This window comes from Melozone crissalis, unplaced genomic scaffold, assembly GCF_028551555.1.
Source record: "Melozone crissalis strain CALT ecotype California unplaced genomic scaffold, PUWL_Pcris_2 ptg000018l_1, whole genome shotgun sequence".
NCBI lineage: Eukaryota > Metazoa > Chordata > Aves > Passeriformes > Passerellidae > Melozone > Melozone crissalis.
This window is the reverse complement of record NW_026535796.1, coordinates 13,909,031-13,937,030: the sequence shown is the minus strand read 5'-3', so window position 1 is coordinate 13,937,030 and position 28,000 is coordinate 13,909,031. Positions and strand designations below refer to the sequence as shown.

General features: G+C 44.2%; 1 protein-coding gene across 1 annotated transcript; it reads right to left on the bottom strand.

The window, feature by feature from the left end:
* Position 1: 1 nt before the first annotated feature.
* On the bottom strand, positions 2–28,000 carry PRR5L (proline rich 5 like). The gene is made up of 8 exons (XM_054275425.1): positions 27,679–28,000; positions 26,250–26,330; positions 22,807–22,855; positions 13,910–13,967; positions 10,861–10,952; positions 7,409–7,549; positions 5,632–5,758; positions 2–1,996 (listed from the first exon to the last, which is right to left on the bottom strand). The coding sequence occupies exons 1-8, from the start codon at positions 27,846–27,848 to the stop codon at positions 1,671–1,673; spliced, it is 1,044 nt and encodes a 347-aa protein (XP_054131400.1). The 5' UTR covers positions 27,849–28,000; the 3' UTR covers positions 2–1,670.

The following is a 28,000-nucleotide window of genomic DNA, read 5'->3' as shown; positions in this document are numbered from 1 at the left end:
AGCAACAGCCTCATTTACCAAGGCAGCCTGGCTTGTGCTCATAGCTGGTGTTTCTGATGCTTTACTGCCATATAATAACCAGCTCTCCTTTTGCTGCATGTGCTACTAATGCCAAATCCTGGCAGGTCAGAGCTGTGCTCCAGCGCAGCCAGTGAAGCAGAAGATGTTTAATGCCTAACAGAAGCATAGAAAATTCTGCAGTTAATGTCATAGCATGCAAAAAAACATCCCAGAGGCTCATCCTAACCTTCTGTTTCCTTGTCAAGACACACTTATTTACCAAGTACCACTTGGAGTAGATCAAGTGGTAGTTGTGTTGTGTCCATATTTTCAATGGGGTTTGACATTTAAGGTAGCACTGCAGTTCACCTCTAAGCCTATGATAACACTTGCAAATCTGCTTAGCAAGACACCAGCAGAGCATCCCAGGGACAGCTGAAACAGATTGGCTCTGTCCCCACAGAAGCAGCACTGGGGTACCAAGTGATGCTACAAAGCAGACGCTGCAGGCTGCAGTGCCTGACACAGACACCTGCAAACTGGACCCACTCCTAATCTTCACAACAAAAACAAAACCAAAGACAGCAAAGAGCCCTCACTTTATCTTAAAAGCAATACTGCACTGAGTCAGATACCACTGGAGGTCAGGAGCACTTCATGAATGCACTGAGCCAGGACTCCTTTCCACACCCACTGATTATCCTCGGTCTCATGAAATCCACAAGTGCTAAAAGTACCAGGGTAGGCTCAGGATGAAATACTGATCATCATCTCCTGATCTGCAGTCACGATGGCCCGGTGCTGAGAAGCACCTTTACATATCCTACCCATTTGATTTTCTCCTTCATCATAGCCCTATCACCACTGAAATTTTGAGAGCAAATTGATTCCAAATGCCAGGATGTTCAGTATATTTTGCACCCAATTTACACACCCCAGCCATCCTTTGCACCCAATTTATACCAGAAGCCCCAGGATATGACTGGAACCAAATAAACTACATATGAAGTACTCAGCTCAGATTCCACATATACTTGGTTCTCTTCAGGCCTGGGGAAAAAAGCAAGTCGGATCAATTCTGATTTGGACTTTTCATCCATACCCATGGGAAGCAAAATTAAGGATCTTCTCTCACAAGCCACCTCAGCAGATCTTTCTGCAGGATGCAAATGGCTTCAACCCTGAGTTCAACTTTAAAAGAGAAATTAAGTGCTCAGCCTTCACCACGAAGCACCAGAAGCAAAGAGAACACTGAGCACAGAGGCCTCCACTGCAGGGACAAAGAACAAAGAAGAAGCACAATTGGGAAAGAGGGAGAAAAGCAGAAAGAACTCAATTTGTATCATACCAAACAAAAACAAGGAAAGGTGTCACCAAGAAGTTAATACTAATAGAGAGAGAAACCTTACAGAAGGCAGACTGTGCTGTTCAACAGCAAAACCTCTGCAGCCCTTAGTGGTCACTTGGGAGCAGCCTGGTACCTCCACCAGCAATGATCCCAGGCTGGCAAAAGAACCTATCTAGATACCATTCTCAGCCATATGAACCCTCGGGCCCATTTCAATGACATGAGCACAATTCCTATTTTTCTCCTCTTTCCCCAGCAGGGATGACACACCCCTTTGTCCAGCTCGGTGCACACAGTTCTCCACCCCTCAGGCAGCCTCCTCCTAGCAGACAGAGGTGCAGTTGAGCTCAGCAGGGTCCTGCCTGCCGGCTGCGGCTGCCTCGGGGCCGTCGGCGATGCTGGGCTCGCTGGAGCACTGCCGGGGCCCGAAGCAGCTGGGCTGCAGCAGCAGGCACTTGTCAGGAGTGTCCTGCTCCTCCACCACCATCCCCGTGTGCATCATGGAGGCCATGGCCAGCAGCTGGAGGTCCGAGTGAGCGTTGGCCACCGTGTGCCGACGGATGCTCCCACACTTCTCCAGGTAGGCCTCGCCCTCCTGCTCCGTCAGCGGGGTCAGGGCCTTAGGGCAGGATCTGGAGTACCTTCTCTCTGCAGGAGAAAGAGGCAGCAGGAATGGTCAACAGCATACAAACAGAGAGCTGCCCACACTGCTGGGCTGGCCTCGGGGACAGAGAGAATTCAGCGTGCAGCTACAGAGTGCCCACTTCATTACCACTGGAAAGCAGTCAGGAGCTCACTAGTTCATACTGCTAGGTGCTGGGAAAGGAAATCTGCCTCTGCCCCAGAGAGGAGAGACCTCCCATCCTGCTGCAGGGGCTGCTGCCTGCAAGAGAAGTGAGCCAAAATGTCACCAGTGCAGCCAAGGAACTCTAGCATCCTCAGAGTCTTCTCTTTTACCAAGGGGTGAAAACCAAGTAGATAGTGAACCTCACACACAGGGTCACTAAAATAAGTGACATTAAAGTGGCACAAGTCTCCAAAAAAACATTCAGTGTGGATTTGAATCGCCATGCCTGTCTCTGAAGAATTTCTCTCAGGACGTGCCATTAGCTGTTGTCAATGTGAAATTCCTGATGCTTACATTGCACTGTCTCTACATCTGCCTAGGAACAGGCCATTCTGTTGGCATTATCCCACCATATTTTTTAAAGATCATGCCAGAAAAAGGACATTTCATCCACTTTGCCTCACATCTGTTTTGGAGGCTGGACACAGAAAACACCTAAGAGTGCACAGGAACAGTCCACAGCAGCCTGGGAAGAGGGGCACAAGGGAAAGGCAGGATTTGTGCTGAGGAGGAGAGGCAGTGGCACGGAATGGCTGGGTGTGGGCTGCACAGTCTGCTCAGCAAAATGTCAAGGAGGAAAATTGCCAGGTCTAAAGCACAGCCCCAAGGTGCAGTCCCCAGTGCAGTACCATGAAGCACATGACAATTCTGACACTGAAAGCCTGAAGGAAGGCAGGGGTCAGAGTTTTGCCCTGGCTCACTGTAATCCCACCCCAGCAGGTTGAATCAGACACTGTTACTGTTCCCCGGCTGGCTTCCACCTCCTGCAATGTTCCAGGTGGTTTTGGACACCTCCTGTGGGTCTATCCCTGCAGCAGCTGATGGAGCCATTCCCTATGTGCCCCTCTGTTTCTCACAAACTTCACTGAAGTGCAGGGTCCCATTTCATAGTCAAAAGCCTTTAAACCATATAAAAGGCTTCCAACCAAGACTGCAGAAGATAAGAGTAACAAAATGTAAAGCAAAGCACTCCTCGCTGAAGGTTATAAGAGTTTTGGAAGCTTGTATCAGGAAGAAAAGCAGAAAACAAACTATTTGCTGCAGGGAGGAACAGGTGAGCAGCCTTCACCATGTTACTGCCAGTAATACATCAATTCAAAATGGTTCATTCACACTTATGAGTATGCAAAAATCACTTCTGAGGCTGGTTACAGCAAATACATTCTTAGGTTTCATCTGCAGCTCAAGCCAGAGCAAGTTGAAGTGTTAAAGGACATTAGGATATGACTCTTTTGAGAAAAAAAATTAGGTGAAATTAGTCTAAACTCTAAAAGTAAAGCAATGCATTTATTGCTTTACTTTCCCCCCTTTACTTTCTTGGCCACAAAAGACAGTCTCTTAAGGGAGTTGTTCTGCATAGCTTAACTAGAAATTTTATTTTTATTTTGGTGCCTTATGACCAGGAATATAAACTGGGAGGAGTGAGTTTTTCTGGGACTTTTTTGTAACCAACCTCAGATCAGCAGTGATGTGTGGCTGTTTTACCTTCTCTCCTATCCCCAATACAAACCCTGTTTCTTGGCCAGCTGGATCCCTTTGGGATATTGCATCCTAACCATGCAGGTTATGGCTAATTCACACAGGCAAAGCAAAAGGCAAAAAGCTAACAGACCAGATGGAAATGCTGCCATCTACAACTCCCCTCTGTGAGGGGTCCTGTCCCTTTCACACCTCTCTGCTTTAAATCAGCTTAAGAGACAGCAGCCTTGCAGGCTGAAGCCTTATGTATAGTCCCAGCTGGGAGCAGACACCTTCAGTCACATTTCCCAACAATCATTTACCCTGAAGCTCCAGTCCAGAGGGCAAGTCTGGCCTCCAGAGCAGCAGTGTACAATGCAAGCACACCCAATGCCCAAGAGCCCCTCCCAAAAGCTACTGTGGGGAACCTACTGGGCTTCACCATCATTACAGGCTGCCCAGCGAGAGAAGAAACTGGTTCTGAGAAAGCAAAATGATGACTGAAAGAGGGAGAGGGAAGAGAAAGAAGTCTGATTACAAATGAAAGATAAGGAAGAGAAGCCCCCTCCATAGCAGCACTGTGAAAGTACCAAGATTATTTGTAGAAAAGTTCAGTTTTGCAGTCCCTGTCTTGTACTGCAAAAAGAAATTCCTTCTCTCCTCATGATCACCAAAGGGTGGAGCAAGAGTAAAAGGCCACCTTGGAAATATACACAAATAAATGAAAGCTAAAAATCAAAGTAAGTTCAATTATTTTAAGGCATATAATCTCTACAAGGCCAGCTTGTATAGGTTTTCTTATTTTTTTTTTAATGGCACAAATGCTTTGTTCAGCTGGCAGAAATCCAGGATGGCTAGAAACTTCAGCACAGGTCAGGCAGCTGCCTTTCAAACAATCCCAGCACCATGCACTTGTCCATAAACAGCAAAGCAATCAAATCTGTCAAAGTCCAACTTATACAGGGGATTTTGGTCTGATTGAGCCCTAGGATCAGATCTGCTTAATCCATGCTGAACTGTACAACCATGCTCACTTGCACAGAAGATATCTGATTGCCCAACAACCACAAAAACAAAAATCTTGAGTCACAGTTTTCCTAAAGCAATGCCATAGGTTTATTACAGGCACAGACTGTCCGAGTTCCAATTAAGTTCTCCTACCACAAGACTATCTCTGCCCATATGCTGCTAAGTGTACTACAAGGCACCTTGTGGGTCTCCAGCTTGCTACAATTTTGCATCAAATCAAAGGCTAAAGGTAGTAAAAACAGAGGGAGACTAGAGCTTTCTTCACTTGTTCTATTTAAACTTCTTGACCATCAAATCAGTTAACACTATGCCCATTAGCTGGCCAAGCTCTTCTGGCTGGCCACACGTGTGAGCAGAGCTCCTGCATCATGTGAAGAAGTTTCCCAGAATGATCATGCTCTTCCTTAAGCGAGGTGCCCATTCTCTCACCTGGATATGTTTATCCACACTTTAAACACAGAATTTTAATTTGGGTTTTTTTTTTTAAACAGAATCCTCAGATGGAAGGAAGACTTTATGCAAAATCCCTGTCATCCCTCAGAATTAATATGCAACAGTTCAGCTGTTTGCAAAAGCTGATTGATTCAGCAGCTGAAGCAGGCTAGCAGGCAGGCAGCAAAGGACCAGGTCTCTCACTGTGGTGAAAGCAGTACACCAAGCATGGGCAAAGGGGTTTTAAAATCCAGTCCATGTCCAGAGAGAGGGAAGACATTGTGGGGGTCTGTGTGCAGTGATAGAGTACTAATAGCTCATTAGGTCATGGACAAGAAAAAGTCTGTCACACAAACTTGTATCCAGAAACATTAATCAGGGCCTTTTCAAGGGTGTTTTAGCCTTTGTTTTCTGTCTCTCACGGAGTCATGCACTGTTTCCTTTTCCAGCACCAATGCCCCCCGTTACCCAACCCGTGCGCCCCAATAATAGCTCCAGTACAATGTGCATGTCTTACCAAGCAAGCAGGTGCTACCAGACGAGCTGTGATCCTCACACAAACCTAAGAATGGTGATACCACCTGCTTGACCAGTTCTTCCAGCTGCAGATAGCCCTCAGTGGGGCCAGTAGGCTCATGGACACTCTGAAAATCAAACACAAAAGGTCAAATCACCTTTAAAAGATTTTGGAATAAAGCCTGGGGTCTGTCGATTCTCTGTGTGCTGGAATATCCCAACTGTGTCAGTGAAGCTTTTGGAGCTGATGGAGGTTTGGGTGCCTTTCAGGTCAATCTCCTTGTTGAAGTTACAGCCACGCCCTGTGGCCATTGAGCAGACAGATCTTTTTTCTGAGCAAGTGACAGGAAGGTACAAAATGTGCTCACACTGAGGATGTGCACAGTGCACTGCAGCAGTGACATCATGCCAGGGTGGTTCTACCAGAAAACACCTCTTTGTAGAAAAGCCTTAACACACCCTGGGCAAAGCACTGCTCTTTCCCTAGGCAGGACTGCAGGCAAAGCACCCTCTGTGGTTCAGCTCACAGCTGTGGAGATGGTAGATAACACCAACCAATTTAACAGCAATTTCAGAAACCTTTCACACTTAACTTCCTGCAAAGCCTCAATAAGCTTTTTTCCTCAAATGCGTTGCTTTGAGAATCTCTTTGCTCTCAAGAGTCTTGTATTAAAAACATTCAGGGAAATTGAGGTAGCACTTTAGTATCACCTGCTGTTCCAGTCTGGGTCACTGGAACATCAGAACAGTGAGAGTTCATACAGAACTACCAGCTTAGCCACTTTGCAATTTTGGTTGTGCCTCATAAAGTTTAATTCTCAGACACCCATTATGTTAGAGAAGATATAAAAGTCACCAGGGTGTGTGGTATGTTGGAGGGAAGGGATGCCATCAAGAGAGACTTTGAAATGCTCAATATATGGGCCTGTGCAAACCTCCTGATAATCAACAAGGTCAAATGAAAGGTCCTGCACATGGCTCAGAGGAAGGCTGGATGGAGCTCTGAACAGCCTGGTCTAGTGGAAGGTGTCCCTGCCCATGGCAGAGAGGTTGGAACTGTATGATCCCCTCCAACCCAAACCATTCTATGATTCTGTCAACTCTAACATGTAAGATGGCATTTTTCAGGACTGTCAGGCTGGGCAATATGAGAAAAAACCAAAACTGGCTGTATTTGACATGCTTGGAAAGTATTCTGTTGAGACCTGGAAAAAGAGGATAGTTACCACAGATGCTCTAGATCTCTTGGGAGAGGCCTTTGAAAGATGGCCTCTCATTTTGCCTGCTGTCAAAAGGTATTTCTCCTCTAATGGGCACTACTCAGCATCCCAGCCAGCCACGGTGCTTATGTCAAGCAACTAGAGCCACAGTCCATTCAAATTCCATTATCTGCTGTGATGAAGACTTGCCCTGTCCTTGCAAAGCTGAGAAATTATGAAAATTAGGGCACAAAGAGGCATTCAGACAAGCTAGAAGATGAAAATTTGTGTGAAAAAGGGAGTACTGACACTGTTCCTAGATGGGAAGGAGAGGTATCAAAAAAAAAAAAAACCAACAAAACCCAGCTCTTTCAAGGCAACATCTTTACCTGTTCCCAGGAAAGCTCAGGGCATCCAAATTCAGCTCTCATTTTAACACTGACCACTCCCAAATAAGCACACATCACACCCCCTTCATCACACCCTCCACTCTCCCCACTTTTCCTCCAGTGTTTGTATGATTTCAACGAGGTCAAGATAACCAAGTGAGTCAGATGAAGAAGAGCAGAGGTTCCCCACCTGCAGAATTAACAGCATCTGGACAATGGAAGCTGGAACCTTTGTCTGGACCAGGGGGAGGATTTCTTCCAACTTTACTTTTAGCAAGACCAAGTCTCTGAAGCCAAGAAGAGCAATCTGACGGATAGTTAGCTCCTGACCCTAAAAAAACAAAGGCAAAATCCAAGCGTAGATAAAAGGATGTGCGAGCATCATACCAGCACACGGGCACACAGATAGGAGGGTTTATTCTGCCCACTGCTGCGATGGCAGAACACCCCCGGTCATTCATGTTGAGGATTGATGATACTCTTTAATTTCTTCCCTCTCAGTCTCACAAATTCTGAAGTGGGCACCGTCTCATCTGTGGCACCACTAGGTTTGGAGCGAAGCCAGAAATGGGCCTGTAGTTCACCAAATTACTATGAATGTATTCATAAACCCACTTGCCATCCAATTTGTTCACAAAAAACCCCAGGCTGGATGTAGCTTGTGCTTCTGGCACTTGGAGCAAAAGCACAGAAGGTTTTGTAGGGAATGATGTTGTTTCAGAATATTTCTTAACTAAACCTACCTCTGACCTATACTGTACCCTCTTTTTGCTCAACATCTGCACTTGCTGATATGACAAAAATCTGCAAGTAATTCCATTACAGATTTTAGGATTTAGGCTGGAGCAAAGCTAGCAAGACTGCTTGAACCGAACATAATTTTAAAAAGCAACAGCTTTAATATCGTCTGCAAGGCATTCCTATTTTACATCAACAACACAAGTGAGCAGGCATAACAGATGATATAATATTTCTCAACATTTTTAAACACAGTCTAACTCCATTTGGCATTCTGGTGTTACCACCTTCCCTCTGCTATGTTTAATATCTGCATGACTTTCTCTTGCCCCAGTGCAACTCAGCAGCAGAAATTTTTCTCCCAGCTCTGCCTAGCACTTTCCAGCCTGAAAAGTTTGCTTTGTTCTTCTGAGTATGTTAATCTCTGCCCCATGGTCTGCTTGGGAATCATTTTATGATCTCCATAACATACTCATAACATAGCAAATATCTAGCACTCATAACATAGTAAATATTTAGCTAGAAGAAATTACCAGCAGGTAATCATTAATTCATAACAGGTTGCAGATCATAATTAACAGCATTATCAATATGTAAATATGAATTAAAACCAATAGCATGGAGGGGAGCTTGGCCATAAAAAAAAGCAGTTTGCTGTTTTAAACCATCACTGTGTAGGGAAAAAACGTGCAGGAAAGACCAGTACCTATCTTGAAACTATATCTCAGCAGCTGCAAACTTTTTATTTATAATATGCAGTTTAGACCCATTAACTTCATACCCCATTTCAAAATGCAAATATGTTTCTGTGCCAAGCAAAACAAGATTTGCTATTCTTTTTTCCACACCAATAGTCACATCAACAGCTGCAACTCTACGAAAGCCAGTGAGTGACCTGTTTACATAGTTTCCCTCTGCACAGCAATTTAACCAACTTGGCTGCTTAAAGGTCATATTTCTGCAAGAGCTATGAGTCTTGGGGTTAAACTTAGCTGAGATAGCAGCCACACGAGGCTGGTGTGAGTTACTACCTTTGGTAACATACACTCACACTTGTGGCTGACTCAGTTTCATTCTGAATGGGTAATTGCTGGGATCACAGAAGAGCACAACTAAAAACTCCTGCTGGTATTTGCAGGAAAGGATAGGGAATCAAGAACAAATTGACTTTCCCATCTACCAGGGCAGTGGACAAAGAACTGCAGCGTGATGGAAGGCACTCGCTGGATGAGCTCTCCTCCCATGTTGTGACACACCACATAAGTGGTTACATACAGTTCCCTTTTTCTAGGAAAAGCCCAATCTTGTTATTAGGACACTGGCCTGGCATAAGAGCAACTTCTATTTCTTGCTGCACCAGCAGTTCTCTCTGTGGTAGCCTAGAGCAGCTCACTCTGAGTTAAATTCTTGGATGTATTTAGGCAGCTTAACCTATCCATACATACAGTGTAGTACTTAGGTGCCTACAAAGCTTTAAATATCCTGTTTACCTTTCAGTTCCTCATTCAGAATGTGGCAATACTTCCCAAATTTTACAGCTTTGCTGATATATTTTGAGTGACTCAGATATTGCAACAAGACAAATACAGCTAAACAATTATGCTTTCAAAGAATCTCAACATCCCATAGTCATCCTTTCACCACTAAGTTAATTCCAAAAGCTTTACCCACAGTGTTGTAACTTCTGTCCCATTTTTCATCACAGACATTTAATAGCAGGGCAGTAGATTTTTCTGGTAAGTGGCAGAATTATTAGCATCAGTGGATATGACACAGTCATCCCACAGTTTCCACAGCACACAGGTAGCTGCTGTGCAGACAAACCCCTGCCTAAACAGGTCACTCCCTCACTGAGAGTTAGCTGCAAAAGGAGAGAAGGGGAGGGTATTATAGTTGCACAGTTTTACCTGTCAAACACCTACCTTCAAGCATCTGGAGCAAGGAAAGAACAAAAATAAACACAGTAGAAAGGTTAGTGTCTGTCTTTGTAGAAGTCCTTTCTCTTTTAGGAAATGCCAGCTTTAATAGGATTAGAGGAAAAGGGCAAGCTTTGAGCTTTACCTGCTGCCTTTCAAATAATACAAGGGAAAAATAATTTGAAAAGGCTCTGGAAATAATGTCTTCCAGAAGAGGCAAAAGTCAGGGGGAGGAGGCTAGCATTTCCAAGAACGTCATTCTCCACATGAGGTACATTTTTCTTTTTCTCTGATGGCAGAAAAGTCAAAATAGGCTGGGGAGGTAATTAGACTGCTCATATAGAAACTCTGAGTAAAACTATATTAAAAAATGATACAGCTCAACACTTCTGATGGGATACTCAGCCTTCAAAATACCCAGTGTAAAAAGGTTTTACATAAAGTGTTCATTCTTCCTCTACCCATAGACTTACATATCCCCTTACTGAAGCTTCAAAAAACCTAACTGAGGATTTCCCAAAGGCACAAATGGGATATAGCCCTTCAAAAGTCATTAGGGTGAGGTAATCACATTTTCTCCTGAGCTAGTCTTCAGATTTATACCTCTAAGACAAGCTGTCAGTGTTGTCATCTGCACCAACAGTCACAGCTATTTTAAAAAGAAGGAATGATAAATACAAATAGCCCAGAGCTTCCGTCTAGACAAGGCATAGTCCAACAGTTTCAGTGTGCAAGCTAAGCTAAGCACAGAGAGTAGACAATTGGGAATAAATTGAGCCGAAAACATTGTGCTTGTCCAGTAGATTTTAGCAGCCCTTCTTATAGTTAATACTTGAATAAACTCTACTTTCTCCAATATTTAGTTTAAAGGTTTTGACGTATATTTAGCCACTGGCCAAACAGTGCTGCTGGCAGAGAAGTTATAACCTGCCATTAGCAGGCATTGCAGTCACTTTGCTTCACCTGAGTGAACTGTAATTAGGATTACCTGGACTGGGTAGAATATTGCCTGGAGTGTAGGAAGAGTCTCTGTAAAATAGTGATCCCAGATTTCAGACAGGACGTCAATGCGATCCTCACCTGTGAAAACAGAGATCAGAGCAAGAGCTTGAGTGACAGGGACACTAAAAGCAAGTTGGGTTTTCCAAGTACTCCCTAATTCCCCAGGCAAGGGACTTCATTTCTGTAGTTTCTGCCCAAAACTGGACATCACCCAGCTAAGCTTCCCCTTAACCAACAGAGACACAAGGCTGTCTGTGCAAACATGACATCATTTGTCTGGGCAAAACATGAGCCCAATGCAAACAAAAGAGTGGAGCCCCTCTGGAACCAGAGGCCTTAACTCCACAGCCCAGGATTGTGCAATGGCAGAGTTCACAGTTAACATGCTCAACTAGCCCAGGAGGGACCACACAAAACCAGCTGAATCTGAGAACCAGCAGGTCACAGCCAACATCAGCTGATCTCCAACATCATCGTGCAACAAAGTCAGGGAGAGCATTTGGAAGAGCCGAGCCCCCTCCAGCACCCACTCAGTACCAAGCAGCAGTCAGGTACCTGTCAGGGATCCCAACAAAGGTACTAATGACAAATAAGGCACTTGTGAAGGTTCCCAAATGAAATCCACTTGTGGCCAACCCTTATATGACTAATTCAAACATCCCCAAGTGTAACTGGGTACTTAAAACCAAGGCAGACTAAGCTATGAATCTTGGGATTCCCATAATAGGAATACAGTTGTGATCAAATTATGCCCATAGGTTTGACTTACAGAGCTGGGCACTCCTCAGCATATGGGCCCAAAGCCTCTCAGTTTTTTAGCTTAAGGTTTGCAATGTTTATTTCAAGTTTAAGAGAAATCCCTGGAATCTCAGGTGCAAACAGACTCAGGGTTAAAACCACAAGCTTCTGACAAAAGGATTTTCCAGGATACCTCTCAGGACCTCAGAGGCAGTCTAGACTCAAGGAACAGTAATGGAAGATGGTCACTCATGACAGGTTTGAGGGCTCATCCTCAAGGTCACTAAAGGCCCAACATGAGGAACTGGAATACATGTAAAATCACAACTCAAAGGAGCCTTATGACTCTGTACTGAAGTGCTTTCCTCATCTGCAGACTTCCACACAGACTTTCACTCTGCTTGCCCAGCTTGTGCTGCTTAGGACACAGGCAGAGAGCAGAGAGCCAGCAGGACTAGATCCTGCAGACATTTCCCTTTGAGCAGAGAGCCAGCCCACTAGCAACCACAGAAAATTTCAGAGATGCCTCACTGTGTCAGGTATGACTATGGCTTCAAATCTGGAACTGCAGGCAGACAACAAACGACCCAAAACCCCCCCAACAGCCACCCACGACCACAACAGCCAAGTGCAAGCGAAAAAGACAACAGGAAACAGATTAATTGAATGTTTAAATTTTTCCCTTCTCTGCCTCCTACCCAGGACTACAATGCTTTGCTGTCTGGAGACACAATGAAATGTCAGAGATCACTTCTCCTTCTGAAGGGGAAGCAGGAATGGTTTGTTTCTTCAAGAAATCATAAATCCTGCAGGCATTGAAAGAGATTCTGACAGATTGTATAAAGAAAAATCACATTAAAGAGGGTGTGATTGAAAAATAGACACAGATGAAACATTGCCATGCCCTGCAGCCACTCTGTCTGGGTGCAGGGCAGTGTAAGCTTTCCAGGAAGACAGAACTAACCAAGAAGCATGTACAAGAAATCCTCATTGCTGTGACCACAAGACCTGTAACAAGCCCACACATTATAAAAGAAAGGTGCCCATGAGTCATCTCCTGCAGGGATGCCAGCCTGCACAGCAAACTGGCTCCAGTGTCACTTCAAGCTAGGGACAGAAAAATGAGGCATAGAAGGTGTTTTGCTCTCTGCCTGGGAAACTTCATCTGACCCAAACTACCTGAGCACATGCAAAATACTCTGGGGCAGCTCTCAGCTTATTACAGAGTCAAGCTCAATTTTCATAATGCTAAAGCAGACCCTGGAATAGTTTTATATGAGTACAGAAACCAAAGCCTCTGGTAGGCTGTGCAGCATTCATTCTGAAGAGCTGGCAGTGGCAGGGCAGGTACCCACATCTGGAAATGCAGGAGTCTGCCTTTTTCCCATATCTTGGAAAATACAGGAGTCTGCCCTTTTTCCTCCCTCACAGGGTCAATGCTGAGGAAGCACACCCCAAGCAGGAGGCTGGCAACCCCTTAACTCCTTTGGGGCCCAAATCCTACAGCCTGCCAGCTGGGTGAGGTCACTTGGTGAAGACTGGTGCAGAGGAATCCAGGCCCAGCAATGACGTGAGATTATAAGCATCTTTTGGCATTTAATGACCCACATACAACACTCTGGTGATTAGCAAGAGATCTTCCCTGCAGGCTAAAAAACTGGGTCAAACCAAACAGCAGCTTGGTTTTGAATAAAGATGTGCTGGCTTCGCTTGAGCACACAGTTTCTGAATGTGAGCAGCTCCCCACAGGTCCAGCGCTGAGTGGCCACACCACACTTGCCTTGGCCCACAGGCTCTGCAGCAGTAGTTTGAACACAGCTCCATATGTGATCAACTTCTTTCCTGAAGGATTTCATTCTCACCCAAAAGACTGTTCTTTTCTTTAAATTTACACAAGGAATGATAGTTCAGCTCTCAAAGGCATGACAGAGAAACCAAAATAATGCTTACATCAAGCTGCAAATCACATTGAGAAGTGAAAGGCAGAAGGCAGCTCCAAGCAGTTTCACAACAGGATCCATGTCCAGACCAGAACTGCCATGAGCCCAGGTTCAGCTGCCACATGAGAGCCACATTGCTGTTTTTGTGGTGCAGTTATGGCTGGTGGGAGCGTCGTGGCTCTGGGGCAATTCAAACAGCCCTCCCTCTCTTCAGCCCCACAGGGCTGCCAAGGGGCTGTGTGACACCCCAGGACAGCACCAGACAGGGCTGTTTGCTTTCCAGACATGCAAATCGTCTCATCTGACCAAACATCAAAGCACAACTCCCTTCCAGAACAGGTTTCCTACTATACTTACCTTCACACAGCTTGACCCTCTCCTCCATGAACAGCAAACCTTTCGCAAGGAGCTGGTTCTGCCAAGGGAAAAGAGAGATATGCATTTGCCTTTTATTTATTTATAATGAACATGGAAGAATTCACTTTTGTCAGATACTACCCACTCTGCATGCATTAATCTTAAGATTAGTCATGTTGCAGTGACTTCTTCCAGCACTGGTCTCAGTGTGAGTGCTAGGCATTCTTTAACCCCTTCTTGTTCAGCTAGACATGAGAATGCAACAGAAGAGAATGAAACATCTCCCAGAAATGGAAAGGGTCACAGGGAGGGAGTCAAGAAAATAAAATAGTTCTTACCATAATGGTGCACCCACATAAGCTATAACTCAATTACAGGATGGAGGTGATCAAAGAGTCAAATGCTATGAAAATGTCCCACTCTTTTCTTCTTTTCTGCACTTGCTTTTTGCACTTGCTTGTCTAACTGCACAGTAGGCCAAGTTCAGCTCCTAGCATCCACTTCTCTATTCCTACCTATGGTCTTTCCATGAGGCCATTCTTTTTGTATTGAGAAGTTGGATCATCTCAGTGTGCAGCGTCAAGCTGCAGAAGTGGCAGGACCTTGTCTTTCTAGATAAACTTAACTCTCATGGACCAGACAGATCAAGATATCAATAAGCCTGTTCAGGACATCCAAATACCTGATTAGCTTTTTGTTCCAACTTCCCCAAACAGAAGAATGGTGCAAAAACAACAGCTATCTTTTTGTTCTCCCAACAGCACCAGGTGAATCAGTTATTCTGAAAAGCTTTGAGAATGCCAGAGAAAGGCATTGCAATCCCACATAACACACTATTACTGCATCCTAAAAAAGGTACAGAGATCACACTTATAGAGAACATAGGCCTTCTGCCTCCCCAAAAGGATTCAGTATCAGGGTAGCCCACAACAGTCAGAGATGACTCCCCCACTGTTCAGTCTCTGGTTTTAATGGGAACCAGGTCAAGGCTGCACTTTGGAACCTTCCACCAGCCAAGGAGCAAGGCACATCCCTGTCATTCCCAGTGCACACTGCTGTTACCCCACTGCCTGGACACCACCACAGCCTCCTGATGAGCTGCCTTAGTGCATCCTGCTCTGCACTGCAAACCTGCCTCTGGAACCACACACCAGCCTGGCTCACCCTGACACGGAAACAGGCATCCGTGGAACACCCCAAGCCAAGAGAGCAGCACACCTCTGCATCCTCCCTTCAACAGGAAGCTATCACAAAGCTGGGTATAAAAAGAGGAAACAATCCTCTGTGACATTCTCAGGCTGGGAGATGTTTTTCGCTTGGGCAATGACAACAGGAATTAACAAGCTGGATAAATATGGTCACATAATGAAAAAAAACCTACAACATTTCCAAACATTAGCAATGAGTGGAAGGTGACAGTTTTATGAAGATCCTCTAGCAGAAATATGGGCTTTGGAGGGAAATACTAAGTTGCCAGGCTGTCCATTCAAATTTTACATTTGTTCAACAGAAATAAATGGCTACACATAACCTGATCTGGACAACAACAAAAAAACTTTCCAGGAAAAACCAACAGTGTGAAAAAGGAGGGAGAAAGAAATCTGTAATGAAGAAAACCATAAGGGGAAAAAAGTGAAACCCAATTACACTAGAAATATTTTTCTGCTTGAACAATAGATGTTGGAGTGATATGGCATGTTAATCCTGCTTTCAGTTCGTTAAAAAAAGTACTGAACTTCTTTATTTTTCAACCTGTAGCTCAAGGCAATTCTCATATACTGCAGGGGAAATTTACAGCTGGTCTTTAATACTGTATTAGTTTAAACTACTTTATAATATAAAGGTGTGTATATATATACACACATATGAGGATGTGATGTTTATTTTCTTGTGTTTCTCTCAAGAAATATGAATTCCTTCTCTATCTGCCGTAGAACGTTAGATTTCACTTTATGTATGTTTCCCACTCTGGATACAATTTTCCAGATACTTTGCCTAAAAGTTAATAATATTGATATTTTTTGCTTCCAGGGAGGATTGTTTTTTCTTTTGCAACTATGTCAGCAACCAAAGAACACATTTGTACATGCTAATGAACAGCACAGCTGTATCTATTGCAAAATAGATATATTAATCATTACTCTGTGGTAACAAATTTATAATGCCCCTATGAATGTATTTTAGCAATTCCATGTGCTAAAGAGATTGCATAATCTCACTCGAAAGGTTTCCTTTAAAAAGAGATTAGGGCTATATAGTTACTGTAGTTACTGCAGACTTTTTACTTATCCTCTCAGATTTTTCCTTTTCCTTGGAAGAGACTTAAAAAAAAAAAAAAAAGTAAAATCAACCCACACTTTATTTCCCTTCTCCCTGTCCTGAAAGTATCTGGCAATGTTACTTCTCCTTCTCTTCTGCAAGAAGTCACAGGCTTAGAAATTGATTCAATCCAAGCATTAATCCCTCAGAGCAAGCCAGACAGGCAAACTGTCATTACCAAACCCCACAGGCTCCGCTGACAAATCAATACAAGCTACTCCAGCTGCAGTGGAGGTCTGTTTCAGACCTGGTCTAGATTACAAGTCTCATTTTGCTGCTGCTTCCCTGCTTGCCAGAAGCACACAGCTAAGAGGAAAAATAAATCTTCTATTTAAAGCGAGACCAGATAAAGACTCATACCAAGTAACCTTGAAAGGTACATTTATTTGAAAAAGTTCAGCTGCCACCTTCCATCTCTCTGCAATTACAGCTGAACAGGGATGGGAGCTTGGGGGAGCAGGGATTCCCTTCCCTCCCCAAATGAGCTTTTCCTGGTTTCCCAGGGTGTTTTCCTCACCCTCTGCTGGGACACCATGGGATGCTGCATGCTCACTGAGGGAGGCACAAACCTGCCTTTACTCTTTGCATTCTCTGCTGTGCAGAGAAACAAACTCCCAGCTTCAAAACATGTACGTGCAGTTGAGAAATCTGGAGAGAGATTTTGCAGCAGATAGAAGTGACCTTGTGAAATCTCACAGCCTGATTCCTTTTCTGAGAGCAGTAAACCAAAATAGCTGACTCAGATACACCAGTAAGAAGGGCAGCTAAAAGAAAGCTCTCAAGTAAATTTTTAAATGTCTTAAGTTTTTAAAGACAGGATTGAAAGTGAAAATAATCAGTTTTCATTTGTTCCTCAGTAAAGAGACTCTCACAACATATCTGTGATTGCTACTCCTTAAAGTAAGTCATCCTCAAACCATTTGGAATAAAAAAAAAATTTAAAGGCAGTCAGCCACCACCTTATAAAACCCACACACTTTCCTGATAATTCCTTCCTTTTTTCTGGCACAGATATTTTCGTCTTTCCCTTCCCTGTTAGAGAAATTGAGGCAAATTTCTCCATGCGCGCCCAATGCAGTAATACCAGTGCCACCATCCTCCCAGAAGGTGAAAGCTGTCCCAGGCACAACAGCTGGGGCTCCTCTCTCAAAGCAGCAGAGCCTGCAGCACCTTCTCCCTCCCTCCCTCCCTGCCACGGCAGGATCTGGGCATTCCCAGCGGGGCCCCTCCTGTGCACAGCCCCAGCACACCCTGGGCAGAACGGTGCCCTCGGACTGTGCCTGAGGCAGATCAGACGCTGCCTGTCAGAAGCACGCAGTCAGCACCATGGGTGTGGTGCCAGCCCCCAGACAGAGCCAACAGGAAGGATTTGGGGTGACAGCCCCGCCACCAGCACAGCTTGCTCTGCTGTGAGTGCTACATGCAAGCAGAAGCCTGGTGGAAAACAGCCGAGCAGCTTTGGCTGCAGCTCCACAGAAATCATCAAGGAGGCTCAAGCCATCCCAGGCAACTTCACATCTTGCCTGAATGCCATGTCTGCAGTACAGCAAAGTACAAATGAATCCCCCTGCTAATAACAAGTCAGTCATTACCTTTGAGGGAAAAAGGCTTACACAAACGTCCATGTAATTACGGATAAATTCTGCTTTCCCTTAATGTCTCCAAGCCAAACATGGCTAGTATGCCTTTCAAAAGCCACCTTCATATTAACAAATTAATATTAGTTTATCAAACAACATAAGCTTGAAACAGAAGTAAACTGATCCAGAACATACTCAAATTAATTGACCTCATTTTGCTGGGTGGAAAAAAAATTTTTCTACAGAATACTACTGCATTTCTTAAATGCACCCTGTTTTACAGGCAGCTGAGGCTTTGTGTTCTAGTGCTAAACCACACTTTTACAGGCTCTACAAGCACATAGCCACTGCTTTGTGGATAATCTGATGTAAATTTGAGAGAAGCATCACTCAAACTTACTTGGCAAGTATTTTCTACAAAGTTATTGCCAGCTGCACACAAACCTAATTCTTGGCAGTGTTTCACAAAATACAAATTTGTGTGAGCTGCAGTATCTCATATCTAGAGCATCCTCCCACCCCCATCTTTTTTTCTTTAACAAGAGGGGAAATACTGACAGAAGCAGAGAGATCACTTCGATCCCACATAGGGGAGAAACTGCAAGATAAATATGAAATCACATCCTAAAATGACTCTTCCTAGAGCTGGTTTTGTTCACAACAGATAAAAAAGAAAGCCCACTTGAAGAGATGAAAGTGAGGCAAGGAGGGTAAGAAGTGGAGCAGAGCAGGCAGACCAAGTAGGCAGCACTGCTACGATCCAGACCACAGCGAGGCAGGGAGCAGCTCTGGGAAAACCCCACAGCCAGGGCCCCTGAATTCACCCTGATTATCCCTGCTCCAGGGGGGATCCTGCTCAGCCAGGCCATGGCATCCTGGCCATGCTCTGAGTGGGAGCAACCTGGCTCCCTTTGGAAGGACTCGCACACACCTACAGAGTGCTGGGGCCTGAAAGGAGGCGTCCCTGCTGCCACCCAGGCCTAGTGCTGAGCTGCCGGGGGATTCCATCCACGATAACGAACCTGGGCAGTTGCCATAGAGCCTCTGGAGCTGCTCCATCAAAGCTGCTCCAGAAAGTGCCAGATGAAGCAGAAATAATTAGCAGACCTGCAAGAACAGAGGTTCCCAGACAAATACAACAATAAAGACCAGCTTGACCCAAAAGAGTATAGCAGACACACAGCTGAGCTCTGCAAATCACACAAGTGTGAATTCTGTTCCTTGTGCAGCAGCTGACCTGCTGCAGGCCGTGGCAGCAGGCACAAGACAGCACTTGGCTAGATGGTTACTCCTGGTGCTGTATCCAGAAGTAACCATCTCTGCAATAGCCTACACAATTATTTCCTTGCCTTGCTGTGAAACAGGTAGACACAGAAACCTGTCATCAAGGAAGGATGCATCACACCCCCTGTATTTTTCTCTTTAGCTAAGCAGCCACATGGCCTTTTCAGCTATTAGCTACGCTTCACAAAGCAGCCTTTCAAAGGAGCAAGCAAACATCGTGAGAGATGCTGGAGTCATCTCTCCAGGCTGGAGTTCCAGGAAAACATGCAGTGGGGACCTTAAAAAAAATCTTTATGGTGCCACAAGAGAGGGACGAGAGCAGGTTTCCCCCTATCACTGCAGCCACCGTGCACAGCTGTGGAGCCTACAGCGAGAGAAACTCTGACCACAGAAAGGTTCACCAGCACCACTACTGACTGCTCTAAAGGCAGAGATAAAACCAGTTTTGGTTTGGACCCAGGCTCGCCTCATTGCTGACACCACTTGCTTTTCAGCTATTTATTATCCTCTTGCTGCCTGGACTTTGCTTGACACCTCAGCAGTGTGCGCTCTCACACGCTGCAGCTTCGCACGAACAGCAAGCTGCGTCTAATTCTGAGTCAGGACTTGCGGGCGCCTCTCCACTGCAGCGGGCTGGAAATTATGTAACACCTTGCCTCTGGTTTTGAGACATCAAAAATCTTATTGGATTAGATATGAGGAAACATAGTCCACTTGCCATTCCTCACCTACCAGCTCTGCCAGCTCGGGGAGTGGGCATCAGGCATCAGCTCTGGACATTTGACTTTCTGCATTTGCAGCCTATGGGTTCTGGGAGAGGATACAGTGCCTGGGAAGGGAACAGGTCTCTCTGCCTTGGGAGGAGACGGTTTGGAGTTAATAGACACAAATGCATTTCCATTTTGTCCCCCATGAGTTTCAAGATTAACATGCCCATACAGAGTGAAAAGACACGATTCATCCCTTCCAGAGGTTTTGTTTCAGGCTGTTGAAGAATGAGGCAGATAATGCATCAATTTATCAACGCTTGCTGATTTTATATTTAAAATTTTTTCTCCACCAAAACAAGGGCCAGACAGTAAGAAAATGAAGGGAGCTTATCTGAAAAATCACACAGCTCCACCAGAGAAATCCCAATTGCCAGTACACCCTGTTCCTCCAAATCCCAGCCTCTTACCTTCCATGGTCATAAGATTTCCACCTATTGCAGTTCTGCTGACCACCAACAAAGTAACCCAGCAGTGAGAGCAAATGGTGCCCTGCTGGGTTATTGAGCAGAGATGTAGGTACAAATGCCCCTCTTCAGGAAATTCTAGAATCAGTTCATGGGCAAAGTCAGTCCTGAAAAACCTGAGCATGAAGCACTGCTTTAGCAAGATCTGCAGCAAATGCTGCAAGTCCCAACTATCTGGCATTTTCCCTCAGGCTTCAATCCAAGGAGAGGGGTTGTATATACAGTAGGATTGCTAAAGCGGCAGATTTATAAACACAACTTTCCTTCAGAATGAAACATCTGAGTTTGCACTGCAGCCCTTATGGGAATTATATTTCTCTTTCAAAGACAAAACAGACTCATTAACTCTGGTATGATGATGGCTTGGTAGCAGAAAAAGACTGCGTAAACTCCAACCATTTCCTAAACATTCCTTTAGCAATTTCAGGAGCTAAAAACTGTTAATTTGCATGAGTGCTGATGAAAAGGACTTGTGAGTAATTAAGTCAAGTTGATCACAAAGGTAGCTTTGTCTCACTATAAAAGCTCTGTTCCATTTTAGTCTTGAATATTCAATGCTTATAAAAATGTGCATGTGTGAGTGTATAAAATTTACATAATGTAAAATCCCCAACTCTTAAAACAAATGTGATTTTAAAGTTCCTCTTAGTGGCTCCAGTTATAAGTGCCACGGCATAAGATATGGAAAACGTTCAAGTCAGTTCATCACATCTAAATATTACATGATCTCGTTAGTTGCTCTAATTGCTGCTAGGATATTTAAAACTGCCTGGCTACACAGAGAGCATATTCTTCAGGGTCCATTTCAGTGCAGGAGGACAGAAAACGTGCTTCTTGGTATAGTTTTCAGTGGGCTTTAACAGATGTCAGAGGAAGTCACTGCCAAAAGATGCACTTCCACTCCGCTCCGCATCCTGGCGACCCACTCCCAGCACCTCCCCCATGTCAGAGGTGATGACCACAACACGTCAAAGGAAGTAGTTGGAAACATTGGTTTTTTTCTTTCAAGGTTATTTTTCAGCCAAATCAGCAGCTTGATTCAACTCCGCTCATCTTGGTGGCAGCGGTACTGCCATAATTCAGCTGGCATCAGCAGTGAAACAGAACCCACAGACAAATGAAATAATGCTGTCAGCCCTTCTTTGGCACATGAACAGTCTTTCCCCACTCCGTGGCCCTAGGATTTCTCAGGAAAACGGATTTCTGAGGAAAGACATTCAGGAGGGAGTGGTAACTTTTATCATGGCCATACACCATTAGTCTAGAATCAGAAATAAATCTGCATCTTACCTCACAGAGGGAAAAACCTCACTTCCAACAATAGCCTTTATCTCACACTTTGTCCCACAACTTGCCTGCACCAAGAGTTTTACCTCAGGCTAAGTCTGACAGATGCCAAGTAGCTCCTTTTGACACTGAGCAAAAATACCCCAGAAATTAAATGTGAGTGCTGGTGGCTGCCACCCCACTCAGGGTCTAGGAAACATCCTGCCTTGTGCTGCCAGCAGCTGCCTCTGCAGTAAACAACTTGTGCACAGAGGGGCTGGGGAAGTGAAACACAACTGCCCCTGGGGCAGGAGTTTTCTTCTCACTTGATAGCACAGCAGGGGGATTTTTTAAAGGCATGTAATCTAATAAATCACGTAATCTGATAGGAAACAACACTAGTCTTTTTCCTCTTTCAAGCTGTTAGCACGCACACAGCAGCATCAGCTGCTTCAGAAAGTACAGAAATTTTCTCTCCCTTACTCAAAGGGAAGAAAACCCTCTTGTTTCCAGCAGCCCTTTTTTTTTTTTTAACAGTCAACAAATTAAACTGAACAAATTAAAACACTGAAAACCATCAGTACCTTCTAAAAATCATCCAGCAGGCTTTCACACGGTTACATAAGAACCTCTGCCTATCTGACCAGTGTCAATAAAACACAGCAACACTTATTCACATTTGTGATTGTTCAGGTCTGTCATGGTTACTTCATCTTGCACATTTTCCTTTTTCAGAAACTGCGTTTATATTTGTGGGACTAAAAGGCAAACAGCACCCAGGTTGATTTCCTGCTGATAGAAACTTCCTTCTCTTTGCCCCCTCCTGCCTCCAGGCAGTTGTCATTATCTCTCCTCTTTCCCTTTGCTGGCCCCTGTTGCAGAAAACCTTTTGATTTTTCTACACTCCAGAAAAGGCATCCCATCTTCTTTAAAAACTTCAAGTGAATTCCTTGTTGATCTTGGCAGGCTACTAGCAGCATTTCTTAAGTGCAAAGGAAGATTATCCTTAATTCTACACTCACATTGATAAAAATATTTACTCCCAGGGCTATATGGCCCACATCTTAAAAGTCCAGTACCTCCATCATCTTCCTCAGTAAAACAAAAACAAAACTTGTAGGCTACACACATGTAAAAAGGGATCCTAGTTTTGTTATAGGCTAAAAAGCTGAAGGGAGCAGACTTCAAAATAAAGCAAGCAAGTCATGCAATACCTGAAAGTAATCTGTGATGAAGGATCCAAGTTCACTCTTCAGCAGCCGTCTGTAGACAGAAGGAATGGAGCCATGAAGTAGCAGCCACTGCTGGTCATTTCTTACAGCTATATCTGCACTTTACTACCAGGCATACCAAAGATATAGCAATGTACGGGAATGGGTCCTTTTGGACACAGTTTTCTCTTACATATGTATTTTACAAAGGCTATTCTCAAATTATAAAGGAATTAAACAGTTTCTCTGAAGTCTTCGATATTATAAACCATACACCTAGAACAAGCGAAAAAAGAAATCACCTCCCTGAATGAACAGAAAGCTGGGAAGAAAATCTGGAGTTATTTAGATTGAAATCCATAATTTTTTCTGCTTTCTTGTTTAAACAAAGATGCCTTTCATGTCATTGAAGACAGCATATCTCCCTAATATTGTACTTCCTTTTCTTTTGGAAGTAGAAGGAGAGGAGAAATGAAACAGAAGCTGCACCCACATTTTAACTGCCACATTTCAAACAATAAGAAACAAGGCATATTTTCCAAGGAAGAAATTCTAGAAACTTAACAAGACGTGTTTTAAATACATACAGGCAAACACCACTCTAAAGAAGTCTTTCTGATGAAAATTGTTGGCTTTTAAATTAGGCCACGATAAAAGCTTTAAATTCTAATACATATTTGTGTTTTTAAAAAAAATATATAAAAATCAGGATTGTTTTACATCAGAGGCAGTATCAAAAAAACAACTCGGGATATTCAGTGCATTTGCACTTTAAGCTTTCAGTGATTGAGAATAAATTCTGTAGCAGTAAATTCTGCCTAAAATTTAAAGGCTGCCCAACATTTTCCAATGCCAAACACTGCAATTTATTTTCTGTTCTAGTAGTGTTGCTTTTTACCAATGTAAAGTACAGTCAAGAGTTCTTGAAAACAGCATTTGAATCAGCAACCATCCAGTTCTTAGGCTGGGTTTTTACCACCAAACTATGCCACTTTACCTCATCTCTGTTCAAAGTCAAATTTGACAGCCTTCCTCTCTAACCACTTTACAATGCTTCTGCATTTATTTGCATGCCAATATGCCTTTACTCTTTCTCTCTCTGAGTGTTTGTATTCACGCGCCCAAATCAAAGCCCATGTCTATATCTATGAGATCAATAAATCAGGTAAGTCTTTGGGGACTGATTTGTCAGAAGCTTTTCCACTGGCTTCAGCCAATCCAGCAGGCTCTCCACCTGACCTGACAAGCCCAGTGGGATTTGGCTTCATGCAGGTAAGACCAGCAACCAGACACTTGCACCTTAGGAAAAAAATCAAGGGAGGGGTCTCTTCCTAAGCATGGCCAGGTCATCTCCCACTTACAGAAATTCTATTTACCAAAGGCATTTATTACATTTCCTCTTGCTGTGACAACTGACTTTCAGAGCAGGTAAAAAAAAATTAAAATTTGCCAGTGAGATGGTATCAAATCACAGCAAGATAAAATCTAGGTGGCAGCCATCCAGAACAAAATGTTACCACCTGCTCATCTCCTGGTCCTGTCATTACCATCCTCCTTTAAAACTGTCCCATGTTTCCCCTCTGCCAAATGATGAAACACTGCAGAACCCGAGAGCCTCTCACTGCATTTGCAAACTACAGCCCAGGAGCTGAGTGGAGAACTACAAACAGGGGCAAGGAAAATGCACCAGCTCAACTTCATGGCCCACAAGAGTCGTCTGTCTCAGAGGTCTGGCTTTTCTCCAGTGTCAAGCTAGGGATTCCCCTTGTGCACAGAGCTCACCCTGTGCTGGGAGCTCCATCCAGAACCACAGGTGTGAGGCTGCAGGTGTTCATGCAGACACATGCAGAGGCCTGTCCTTTGCTCCTTAGATGGGCATTAATGTGGATCTGAAATGGTCTATTTAAAGAGTGACATTTGGAGATGTAACCAATGCTCAGGGCACCTGCAGGAACATTAATCATGTAATTCAAGGTGAGTGCTTCCAAGTACAGCCTGGCAGTGCATGTCTGTGAAAAAGGGCATTTCCCCTCCCACCATGAGCACTGCCCTCAAAGCACACATAGTACATAAAGAATTTCCTGTTCTTTGCCTGGTTTTCACCACTCTGCGCTCGCTTCAGCAACCAGCATGAAGAGAGCATGGTCCAGCCTCTGGGGCCAAGCCCAGACCCCACAGCAGTTCTGCCTCCCTGGAAGGGTGGGAATGAGCACCTGCTTGCACTTCAGGGGAAAGCAGGATGCAGCCACTGCCATGGGCAACAGACGAGTCACAAAGCCCAAAGCCACTCCCCAAGTCTGCTAACAAGCTGGGGCTTTAGGTATTTCCCAAGCCTTATGACATCTGGTTTTATTTTCTTGTCCACAAATACTCATCCTGTGGAGAATTAAGACTGCTCCAAGTGCTTAAACCTAACTTGAAGACTTCTGACCTGAACACAGTAAAATATCATTAAAGTGCAAGATGCTGCCCTTGCTCAACTCTCAAAAGGAATTATATTAAACTTTTTGGGTTTGGGACTAGACCAAATTGGACAGAGTCTCCTGCCCTGATAGCTGCATTTATTTTGAAAGTGGGGAAAGGGGTAGTTTAGACTGCTGTTTAGTACATACTTAGCTCAAACTGTCATTTGAATCTTTTGGAGCTCAAAAAAATGCAATAGGAATGAGGGGAGGGCATACAAAAGAAGTAGTAGAGACATGTGTGACAGCACTCTTGATGAATTAATATGGATGCACTGGTAAACAGAGGAGGAGGAACCTACATCCATTAGCCCTGACAATACTTCTCTCAGCAGCACTTGGAAACCAAGGCAAGAATAAATAGTTCTTTATCTACTCCACAGTCCTATCTATTGCTAATCAAACTTTCCAACTAATCAGAATGAAACCACAGATAATCATGAAACATGCTTTTAAAAGAAAACGATACTTTTAACCATCACTAGCATCACTGACAAAAAATGTTAGCTAGGTTTTTAGTTGTTTTTATCTTTATTGTTCATATTTTCAGGTTTTGCTCTGCAATTATCATGTGAAGATTAAGCCTTTAAACAAAATGCTGTGGGTTTGCTTTAAACACTCCACAGTTCTGAGAAGTTTGGTTTAAGAAAAGAGATGCCAATATTATTATGTATAAAACACATTCAAAAGAGGTAGAGCTCCTAGGAGGGAACAAAATCCTTATAATCCAAGCCAATACACAACCTGTCCTTATCAAAGTACACAAGCTGGAGAAAAATTATCCAAATTATCCCATGCCATTCATGTCACTCGATAGCAAGAAAGAAGTAACTTAGCCAGAAATCCCAAAGATGTGCTTAAATTTGCTTTCATCCCTTCTCCTCCCACCAATACCTTTTAACTGTGGTTCTGAAGGCAACAGATCCCAGCTAATACCAAGCAAGCAGCAACAAAAATCCACTTTCATGCATTTCAGCAACCTACCTGATATTTTCATTGAGAGTGTAAAGTTCATTGTTCTGCAATCCTCCCCCTTTGAACACATTTATCACTGCTGTTTGTACACTGCCAAAAACAGAAATGAGACAGGACAACATCCATGACTAACAGTGTGATTTACCACACAGCACACCATGAACAAGGCACCAAAAGCAGAGAGATTACAACCAGGTGGAGATAATTGCCCTGAAATAGTTCCACTCTTTCTCACCTTGAAATTGTTACTTTTAATTACCTACATCTGCCCTGGGAGACAGAGCAGGACCAACCTCAAGTTCTGCATAGGGTAAGCAAGGGAAAGTTGTCACATGGGTCCTGCTCGTGCCAGATGTCTCTTGAACACAACAGTTTGGGGGATCTTTGCTGGGTGCTGCAGGCTAGTTGCTATGAGGAGACATAGGATTTTTGGTCATATCTGCCAAACACATCACACTGCGTTATCCAGTGATCCTGCCATGAGCCACCCACACTGCAGCATCTGGCAAGACCCTGGCCATGCTGGAGATGTTCTGCAGCCAGCATCACCTCAGTCAGATCCCAGTTTGAGCACTGTTAATGCTTGTAAGATGCTGCTGGAGTATCTTCTAATTCTCTCATCAGCACAGAAGAAGTAATAAAGTGACAGCAGACAAGAAGGTTTAGCAGTTCTAAATCTTGCCGTGGCTAACAAGGGCATATGTCATTCACTAAGCAGACATTCCTTTCTGTGGGCTAGTTATGGCATCTGCATGCTTCACAGACCTCAGCTCACTATCATGGCACAAAACTGCAGTGTTTTTGCCAGGCTACTTTTCTGTGACATTGGTAAACTGAGCTAGGTCAGCAAGCAAGAACAGTCTGCAGAGCACAGAGCTGGTGCCATGTGGCAGACGGGAAGGTGGGAACACCCATTTCTGGTAGCAGCAAACCATTACAGCAGATCAAGACACAGGACTCTTTACCTTTCACACTGTTTTTCCAGTTGCCATTGCTGCATGACACACACAGCAGACAAGATTTAGCTATCAGTAGGAAATGCTGATTGAAGCCACGAACTTAGTAGTTGTCAGAGGAACTTGACTGTGATAAAAGCTTCATAATATACATGCCTTTGTGAATTAATAAACTGGCATTTATTACAGTACTAGGATTATGTTTTCCTAAATGGTACATAAAAGATGCAACTGTTTACAAAAAGCAATTTTGCTTTTCAGGACAGTATGGCTGAAAAACAACTGAGCACTAGTAGGTCTAAATTTTTCATCTCCACAGATGCTTTCAATGCCAGCAAAGCCTGGACATGCCAAAAATTTGTGCATGCTTAAAAACAGATGAGCTTAGTCTTAAATGGTGTGAGGCACAAGCGTAAGATACACGTAACCCTCGCTGAGGAGCTGCTGCAGGGCGAGAGCCCAGGCAGGGGGGTGCTGCTGACCTGTTCCAGGCAGAGTTGGAGCTGAGCTGCATGGCCTGCCGGGCGGCCTGGAAGCGAGGCAGATCGCTGAGCACAGGGGAGCTCATGAAGCGCGGCCGGGGCCTTCTGAACGAGCCCATCCTGTGGAACTGCAGCGCCAAGGACAGAGCTACGGTGAACCCTCCTTTCATAGGGTCAGGTGCAGCGGAGCAGGACCATCAGAAAGGCTCTTCTCTCCAAGGTTCAAGCATCAATCTCAGCAATGTCCATGAGTCGTCAAGCCCAAGGACTCAGCCAAAACCGAAGGGTCAGCCCTGGACTAGCAATTCCCCACCGTGCCAGG

Coding starts and splice junctions, on each gene's coding strand:
- PRR5L (XM_054275425.1), bottom strand. CDS start 27,848: ATGAAAGGAGGGTTCACCGTAGCTCTGTCCTTGGCGCTGCAGTTCCAC. Junction 22,856..26,249: donor ACTCTCAATGAAAATATCAG/GTAGGTTGCTGA, acceptor TTCTGTCTACAG/ACGGCTGCTGAAGAGTGAAC. Junction 10,953..13,909: donor GAGGGTCAAGCTGTGTGAAG/GTAAGTATAGTA, acceptor CTGTTTTCACAG/GTGAGGATCGCATTGACGTC.